This window comes from Vipera berus, assembly GCF_964194415.1.
Source record: "Vipera berus genome assembly, chromosome: 1".
Taxonomy (NCBI): Eukaryota; Metazoa; Chordata; class Lepidosauria; order Squamata; family Viperidae; genus Vipera; species Vipera berus.
Window position 1 is genome coordinate 322712141 of NC_138202.1, and position 9635 is coordinate 322721775.

The window sequence follows — 9635 nt, forward strand, 5'->3', positions numbered from 1 at the left end:
AAATAACATAAAATCAAAATGTTGATATAGACTTTTGAAAATACTTTTGTAAAAATACGTTTCATATAACGTTTACTGTATGTACTTATTTTTAAATTATATATTCTCCTGAATTATTTGACAGAGCAGCTATATACAGTATTTATATCAGTAAGATACATTGCATGATGATGTTACCTAGTTTGGTAATGAAACATCTTCAAGAAAACAACTAAGCTTAGAGAGCACCAAGTATCCTACAATAAGATACATTATTATGTTTCTTTGTTTTAGTATCACTATAATTCAGTTTATGTGCGAAGTTGTTGCTAAAGGAATGTACCTTAACCGCTTTCCTAAAGGTGGAAGAATAGGGTCCAAATGTAAAGAACCAATTTAGCCTGATAGATAGGCGTCAGCAAGTGTGGGTATCTTGAGAAAGGGCTATTCTGTAGATCTTAAAATATTTGTACAGGTTTATAATGGCAGAGATGGCCACATCACATTATCAGGCCTAAATCTTTTAGCCCATATAATAGCATCACATTAAATTAAATTGTCCAGAAAGTAGTTGACAGTCGGTTCAAAGAGTTAAACATGGGTATCAAGTGAACTCAGTGTTATGCATTTGTTACCATTAGCATTAGTTAGTAAACTAATAGACATATTTTAGCAATTTAGCTTCCAGACACTTTGCAAAGTGAGCCGATGTAGAGTGTATTGCAGTACAGGGAATCTTTACTTAGTAACCATTTGTTCAGTGACTGTTCATATTTACAAGAGCACTGAATGAATGACAGTTATGACTAGTCATCAAAGTTGCAATCATTACAACACCCTTGTGCTCGTGTGATCAAAATTTGGGCACTTTGCAAGCCACCACAATGACTGCAGCATGCTTTTCAACCCCCTCCCCCACTTATTTTTCCGATCTGCCTTATTGGCCGCCCTGCACTCCAGAGTCCCTGCTGCCCTCACCACTTTGCACTCCTCCTTGCACTCCTCTGTCCTGCACTCCGCTATCCCTGCAGCCTCCTGGTGCCTCCAGCTGACCTTTGCCATCTTCTTCCTTGCAAGGCCACTGTAATACCTTGCGGCTGGGCACACCTTGTTAGCAGCAGAGAAAGAAGATGGTTGAGATCAGCTAGGGGTGGTGAAGGGCCATGGGGCTAGGTGGTGGTGGTGGAGTCCTGGGCACACAAAAAGGCCAAGATGATGGGAATTAGAAGCTAAGGTGAGCATGGCAGGGCAGCAGACCCTTCCTGCCAAAGGAAGCTTGCTAGACCAGGCCAGGAAGGAGGCAGCAGAACAGGAGAAGCACAAGGCCTCAGGTAATGACTGCAGACTATCAGGACTACCATTGCTTAAGTGGTACAGTCATATGATGTTTTATCTAACAACTTTTTCACCTAGCAACAGAAATTCTGGACCCAATTTAGGATCATTAAGTGAGGACTACCTATGGTGAAATTGGGATATAAACAAGGCATGAAAAATGTGTGACTAAAGACACAAATTGTGTCTATGAATTCTTCAATTACAGTTCTTATACTCCTATATACCTGTGCCATAAATAGAAAATTTGCCTGTGACATCTTGCATACTTTTTCCAGATATATAGATATTTCCCGGGATTTGACTGGTTTTTCCTTGACCCTATCACATCAAGTGGAATAAAGTTTGCCAATGATGAGAAGTAAGTAAATAAAATATCTATTGACTCCCTCCTCCACCACTTGCAATTTGAGGTTTTCAGTGACAGGAAAAAAAACAACCTGTTATTCTGAAAGGTTTTCACAGAATTATTGCGCCATGGATGAACCTATCCCTGCTTTTCCTGTTCAGCTATCTTGGCCTCAGGAAATTGTAATTTTTTCCAAAAAAAAAAGCGAACAGTTCATTGTAACAAAGTAAAACATTCTGTCTAACAGAGGGCTTTTCAACCAGTGGTACGGGTACCACCTGTAGTACATTGGCATCTGGCAGGTGGTATGCGACATCCTAGAAAAGTAGCGGGGGAGGGGAATGGGCTGAACTGGTGGCACCATCGCACAAGCCTGAGTGAGAGATAGCTGGAGCTGCAGGGCTGTCAGGGCTCAGCGGAAGCGCCAGGAACAGCGCCAGGCTCCAGCTGGAGCTCGGCGTTGATCCTGGTGCTTCTGCTGAGCCCAGAAGAAACGCCGATCAGCTGGAATGTTGCAGCATCCCCAGGGTCTTGTGATTTACATTCAGATGCTTGGCAACTGAGTCATATTTATGATGGTCACAGTGTCCCAGGGTCATGTGAAGTGACCAAAACCTGCTGCAGCCACCCAGCAGAGGGAGGGAAATAAAAACCAAACACCACATTCCCCCCACCCCACCCCCACTGCCAATCCTCAACAGAAATGCTCACAACAATGAAAACCTCCTACAGGAGGAAGAGGGCCGGTGGGCGGGCAGGCAGGTGTCTTGCTCGGCTGTGGCTTGGGGGGTAATTTTTTCAGTGCCATTGTAACTTCGAACAGTTAAGCGAACTGTTGTAAGTCAAGGACTACTTGTACTTCATCACTTTTTTCCTTTTTTTATTGTTCATCAAGTTTTTGACACCTTGCTAGGTGACTGGTGGTACTCTGATGTTGCCATATTCTAAAAGTGGTACAATGGGTGAAAAGGTTGAAAAGCCCTGGTCTAACAGAAATACAGCGTTTGGTTTCTTTGGAAAATTAAGATTTGTATTCTTTCACCTATTCCATTTTTAATTGGACAGCAGATTTTATTTTAGCCATTTTTTCATGAATGTAATTGCACAAATGCAAATAATCTGCATTGGAAGACTATTGCAAAAGTACTTATTTTTCCAAATCCTCAAAACAGTGTAATAAAATAATGTACAAAAGCATAAAATTCTGTGATTGTGAACTTTCCAACAGTTAACCTTGAATAAAGTAGTAGATAATTCATAATTTTGTTCATATATTTAAAATATACCCGATTAATTGTTTGGTGTGTGCTGTCTTTACAGTGTGAAGCACATTTCATGCTCTCTGCTTATTCTTCATGCTGAAGATGACCCTGTGGTTCCATTTCATCTTGGAAAAAAGGTGCTGCTTCATTTTTAACTCTTGCCCCGTCATAACTTTATAAATATCCTGAAAGAGTTAGAATAGTATCCGGGCTTGAATAATTGCAATTTAATTTATGTGGGGCGAATCAATATATCAAACCTTGACTGCTGCTATTGGAAGAAATGCATTTTCAGAGAGTGTTGATGGAGACAGATAGCTTAACTGTGTCTTACTCTCCTTTTATATTGTCAAGGAAGCTACTTTTAAAATGTGTTTTCATTCAAGTATCAGTCATCCTAGATGAATTAGAAAAGCATGGAGCAGATCTCTATGTTCCTCCTTGATAATCCTTCTGCTCCTTCTTATTCTAAGATCCAGAGCTGCAGCCTTGTCTGTCATTTTCCATCTCTGCACAGTAGCCTTTAAATTGCTGAGAATGAGATGGTATATAGTGTCTTCAACAGAGGAGGTATCAGAGAAGAATGTGAAATACATTCTTCTGTAATTTGGAATTATTGCCATGACTTGGTTTTAGTCATCATTGTTGGAATTGGTGAAATGGGAGCTGACAGCTGTCCTGTAACAGTTAAGATAGTGCAATCAAAACAGTTAAGATAGTGCAATCAAAAAGATTCTTTGTGTACCACAGAATGAAAAGTCAGGACAATTTATACAAGAGAAAATTTGAATTTTAGTTTCAACTTAGTGTCAGTCATACATATTAGACAGTAATTCTCATCATTCCATGGCCTTTGGCCAGGATGATTGGTCTGTTTATCATATTTATGTAGCCACAGATCTCTCATATGTGAGCTGCATACACAGTAAAGAAAAAATAATGAACTAACAATTAAAAGTGGAACCATTAAAACATAATCAAAACATATTTTCATTATAACAGTGCATTAGTGCCATTTTGATGAATGCTAAGGGACCCTTTTTCTGTAATTATCAGTTTTGTTGAACTTCTTAGGTCCAAAGACTTGTACAGTACAGCAAGTCCCCCAGGTTAAGAACACCCTGGTTTTAGGGTGACCCATAATTGAGAATGGAGTTTATAGTAGCAAAATTCAAGTTAAATATACAATGGTTTAACTTAATTACACAGTACTGTTTATACAGTATTATGTATAATAGTACTGTTCCAGGTTACATACAAATTCAACTTAATAGTTGAATAGACCTTGAAAATAGAATTTGTTCTTGAACTGGGAATTATCTGTACTATCTTGTATTTAATTTTAATATGGTGAAAACATTTGCTTTTAAATATCTTTACAGCTATACAACATTGCTGCCCCATCTCGGAACTTTCGTGATTACAAAGTACAGTTTGTTCCATTTCACAAAGAGCTAGGATATAGGCATAAATACATCTACAAGAGCCCAGAGCTACCTCGAATATTACGGTAATTCATATGTCACATAATATTAGTCTGGGATGAGCTGGTTGGCAATTCTAGCAAATGTAGTCTGTCACATCTGAAGAGTAATTTTCCCAATGGTTTTGGAATTTGTATTACAGGGATATAAAAGAGAGATACTGTGGAAACTTTTGACATTGTTTTTACGATGTGATTGTTTAGAAGTAGTAGAAATGTTTGCGTGTGAGCTTCTCTTCTTGTGAGTTGTCAGTTTATATCATATTTTTGTCTTAGAGCAAGTCAATCTCTTGGGAACAATCTCTGAACTTTTAGTGTCAAGATGAAGTATCTGATCTTTTATTTTTAATCTTGCTAGATGTAGACCCTGGTTTTTTCCCCCAGAGTGCATTCTGTATGTCCCAGGGTCCCCCCAGCTATATAAAGGCAAATAACTCCTACAGGAGTTTACTGTTAAAGATCAGATCACAGATTTGATAAGCTTTCCTCTTCTCACAGCATTAAAAAAAACTACTATTGAGCCATCCAGGAAAGGAAATAGTTGTTATATGCTGACAGGCATGGGGAGAAGAGGAAATACATGAACCTAAAATAGCAAAATATTTGACACAATAAACAACTGTTTTTTTTCCTTCTTAGGGAATTCCTGGGAAAATCTGCACATCATCATCATCATCATCACTGATGACTGAAACATGGTACACACTTAAGATCATACCATCTTTGAAAAAGAGAAAGAAAAAATGCCTGCTATTATTGAAACCCAAGCACTGGATATGCCACTGATTCTGGCTTCAGTTCTAAAAGATACCTTAAAATCCCAAGTTCTGGGACAGTAGATATGAAGAATGAATGTAATTGGCTTCTGTGTCTTTTTCCCCCTCTAAAGAATGAGGAAGCAAAATGTTGGAACAATTAAGTTGAAGCACAATAAAAACTTTGTAAACCCACTCCCCCCTCCCTGCTTTCTCCCAGAAATTATAAACATTCTCACAATATTGTGCCCGATTGTTACAGCAACTCTTTACAAAACAAAAGAACTTGCACTCAACATAGCTGGACTATAGTTATCTGCAAAAATGCAATTCTTACAACTTTTCAGCGCTATCTCTATTTTATTTGAGTTGCAGGTTCTCTTCTAGAATTTAGTTTGGCAAGGTACCGGTATATTTTTCTCCTGTTGGTTGTAGAAGATAATGTGGATTTTAAATTAATTTTAGAAACCAGAGACAAACATAGACAAGACTACATTACAGGAATGAATTGAAGGATGGCTCACTTTTTTTTAAAAAAAGGTGCCTGTTTAACAATTATAATGTAATAGTGGTCATTTTTCCCTTTATTGCTTTCCTTTCAACTCTCCCAGACAAGAAATATACAAAAACCTTTATTATACCTCTGTTTACAGACATGCCTCTACTTTTCAAACCATTTTTTATGTGCATATCCTTTAAATGAAATACATCATATTAATTAAAATTATCCTTGGAAGTTGTTTGAAGTAACTTTTCTGTTAACAGATGTCTTTAAGTTTAGACTCGTGGGAGAATGTGTGTTTTCACTGTGGTAAAGATGTCTTCCAGTCTCTTCTAATCATAGAGAGAAATAAAAGCACTTTGGGAGTGGAAAAAAAATGATACCATTTTAAATAATTGTGATTCTTCAGACATCCCAGCCTAACCATTTCCTCCAAAATGCTCAGGTATGCTAGAGGTGGTCAAAAGTTTCCTTTTTAAATATAAGGGAAATAAATTAACCCTTTGATTTCTTTTGATGTGCATTTTCTTTGGGAATCATTCTGAATTCTCAGCAGGGAAATTATTCATACAGAATTCACCATGGAATGCTGAAATATCACCCAAGTCAACCAAAGGTATTGAAAGTGACACATTCTTGTGTTAACAATACTTCATCTCTGATTCCTTTCTACTGTAAAAACTGAAGGTTGGTTTTAGTTTGCTATGTGTATTATTAAAACCTGAGATGTATGAAATCTACCTTACTAGCTTTAAATGTTCCCTTCAATTAACACAAGGTGTGAATAGAGAATGTTTTTCTTTTATTACAATAAAATTATACTTTCTGTACTGAATTGAGCAGACAATGTAATAACTAGCTTTAACAAATACAGAATTTGACTTTCATGTACTGCTTTTGAGACTGACCAATTCTTGTATTTTATGAAAACCTAGTCCCTTATCCTAGTTTTGGCTTAATCAACAGCAATGCAATGCATTGCTTCCCTTTTGATTAGAAATAGGTGATATGTTAAGGCCTCTACGAGTTTTGCAAGGGAGGTTTCTGCTGTCACCATATGCTCCTGGAAGCAGACATGTCTTCCTGACTGAGTTGAAGACTGGGGCTACATTTGCAGTGCTATGCATTCCATACCACTTCTTCCAAATAAAATCTGAAGTATTTCATGGCTTTAATAAATAAAGATATGTATAATCCTCCCACATGCACATAAATGTTTTGCTTTTTATAAGGGATGAAAGAAGCCAGAAATTTCAGTGAACCATAGTTGGGTTGAGAAACTATGGCTAGTATGTTTCAAACAAGATGAATTAGGAAACCATTGTTTAAAGATGGATTCTATATCCTATCTTGTTAGACACCATTAGCACTGATTCCCAATTGGGATGTTGTAAGAGGCTGTGGTTTACTTGTTGATTTGAACACATGAAGGAGGAACAAAGTTGATTGTTCATGAATGCATAACATTCCAGCGTAACTTTGTTTATTAAGCTGGGACATGATCATCCAAACGCTGCCATGTGATTACCAAAATCCATTTTTGAGATTTCTAAAATCTCTCTCTTATGACAAAAATGATAGCATGGATGTTCATTTAGGTCAGTCTTCTTCAATTTGGAAATCTTCCATGTATGTTGGGACTTCAGTTCTATATTAACTAAGAATGGAAGAGGCTATATGTTAGGGAGGAGGCTAGAGATGGCTGATATTTTGCTATTTGCACATACTTAGTTTTGCTAACAAAAATCAATGCAGGCATGGCATGGTGAGCAATTAAAGCAAAGGAAGTATGAGCCAGTGTGGTTGGTGGGCATAAGCAGATTGCTTTCCAGTGACCCCCCTTCTTGTGAAGTCGGCCCTGAAATATTCATGTCTTAAACATTCAATATTGGACACAATAGACTAGGGACTGATGTTCAGAATAGTTTTTTTAGTCTGAAAGATATAGCGGGTATTATTTACTAATATTGTCTATATATTACTTTTTTGGCATGTATCGAACAAATTACAGATTCATTCTGCAAATATTTGCTTGTTCTTTGCATTGAGACTTCCTGCAGTTAAGTAATCTTATCAGTTTTGATTCACAATAACTTGCAAAAGAATTGTGCCATATAAAATTTAATCTTTTCTCCCCTTCTCATGTTTAGGATTATTGCATTTAAGAAAGGCAAAAATGCTATTTTAGCTCTTTTGAGCAAGCCAAGATAATATTCTGTGTAGCACTGCTCCTGCTGTTACTACTTTAGTATTGATAAAATACAGACTAATGTGGCAATGTCAATTGCCAGTGCAACAAAAACTATATTCCAAAGCATGTACAGTGCTATTTGTTCTGACACGTTTCAATTGTTAGGCCAGTAACATGCATTGAAATGGAAATGTTTATCTAAAACAGTGTGTAGTTTTAATAAAAAAATGATTTTGACTTCTTTTGGAGATAGCTTTGTTTTGTTTAGTATAAATCACGGACTGCTGGCATTTATGCTTATATCCAGGAAATTGTCAGAAATAACTTAAAATAGTCACATATTGATCGGGAACCAAGCAACTGTAGACATGTGCATATGAGCACATATTTACTCACAGAATTCTTTATGTGAGGTGCTCTGGGCTAATATAGGAGCACATTTCATTATTTCAATTTTTGTCAGAGGAAATATACTATGTAATTTGCGAGTTACATTGTGGCCAACAACTTGCCAATTTTTCTTTGACTAATTTTGCACATTCAGTGAGATTACATTTGGATCAGATTATTTGCTTGAGTTCAGGGAAATTCTAAAAAATTGAATTTCCAATATGAATGGAATAGGAGATTTCTGTATGCTTTGAGACGTTAAATTATTTAGATTGCTGTCTATGACTTTAATCATTTTTCTTACTTAGTACCATTCACATATGGCAAGTGTTCTATAGATATTCTCTATAAAACTGTGTAGAATTTTCATGATATTTGTCATGAGCTCTTCCAGAAAATCTTGGATGGTGGTTATATAAAAGACCACCAAAAACAAGCATTAATGTAAGTTAAAAATTGGAAATTCTGAATGTACAGGAAACAAAATGTAAATATTGAAATAATGTAACAAAAACACGAACAGAATGCTGGCAAGGAAAAGCATTACATGGCCAATTTCTACAAAAGTTCGAGGGGAAAGTGGATAAAGACAAAACCTTGGCAGTGGCTTACAACGAACATTAAAAAAAGAATTTTGATTACTCAGGAGCAAGCTATTCAAACTAATGCAATTAAGGCCAGAATTGAAAAAATGTCAAATGATTTAAAGTACAAATTGTGCAAAGAAGCAGAAGAAACAGTAGAACATATACTCTGCAAGATCAACAAACTGATTATAAACAACAACATAACTTAATCGCCAAAATGATTCACTGGAACATCTGCAAAAAATTACTTATCACTAATGAAAAATTGGTGGGAACTTAAGATTTGAACAATAGTTGAAAATGAGCAGGTTGTAGGATTTCTGAATACGAACTGATAGTCGGGACATAACACACATAACACACTAGATTTAATGGGTTGAAAAGTGGAAAGTGTGAATAATTGATGTGACAATACCAGGGGATAGTAAAATAGAACAAAGAATCAAGGTTTGATATTCAAAATTTAAAGATTATGGCCTAATCTTTTGTGGTTGTCCCAGTGGTTATCGCCACACTGGATGTCATAACAAAAAATGTTGGGCACTTAGAAAATCTGGGTATTGACAAATTTCCATCTGTCAATTACAAAAAGTCTCACTGCTTGGATCCACATATATACTATCCCAATATATGACTATATCCTAAGTTCTTAGAAAGAACTTGATGTATATGAAGACCTACACCAGCTAAAGAACTGATAGCTCTGATTTCATATTGTTGTGTATGTATGGTTTCAATTTTTGCAAACTCTGTCATTGTAATTTTTACACCATTCCATAGATCTACCGCTAAGGACTTAAGA

At 36.4% G+C, this 9635-nt stretch overlaps 1 protein-coding gene across 1 annotated transcript in view; it reads left to right on the forward strand.

The window, feature by feature from the left end:
- The window catches only part of ABHD12 (abhydrolase domain containing 12, lysophospholipase), a 40928-nt gene extending 32841 nt beyond the window's left edge, over positions 1 to 8087 (forward strand). Inside the window, exons 10-13 of the mRNA XM_081313992.1 lie at positions 1593 to 1675; positions 2984 to 3062; positions 4308 to 4435; positions 5048 to 8087. Coding sequence (XP_081170118.1) covers positions 1593 to 1675; positions 2984 to 3062; positions 4308 to 4435; positions 5048 to 5093 — 336 coding nt within the window. The 3' untranslated portion in view covers positions 5094 to 8087. The remainder of the gene's footprint in view (positions 1 to 1592; positions 1676 to 2983; positions 3063 to 4307; positions 4436 to 5047) is intronic.
- The last annotated feature ends 1548 nt before the right edge of the window (positions 8088 to 9635 follow it).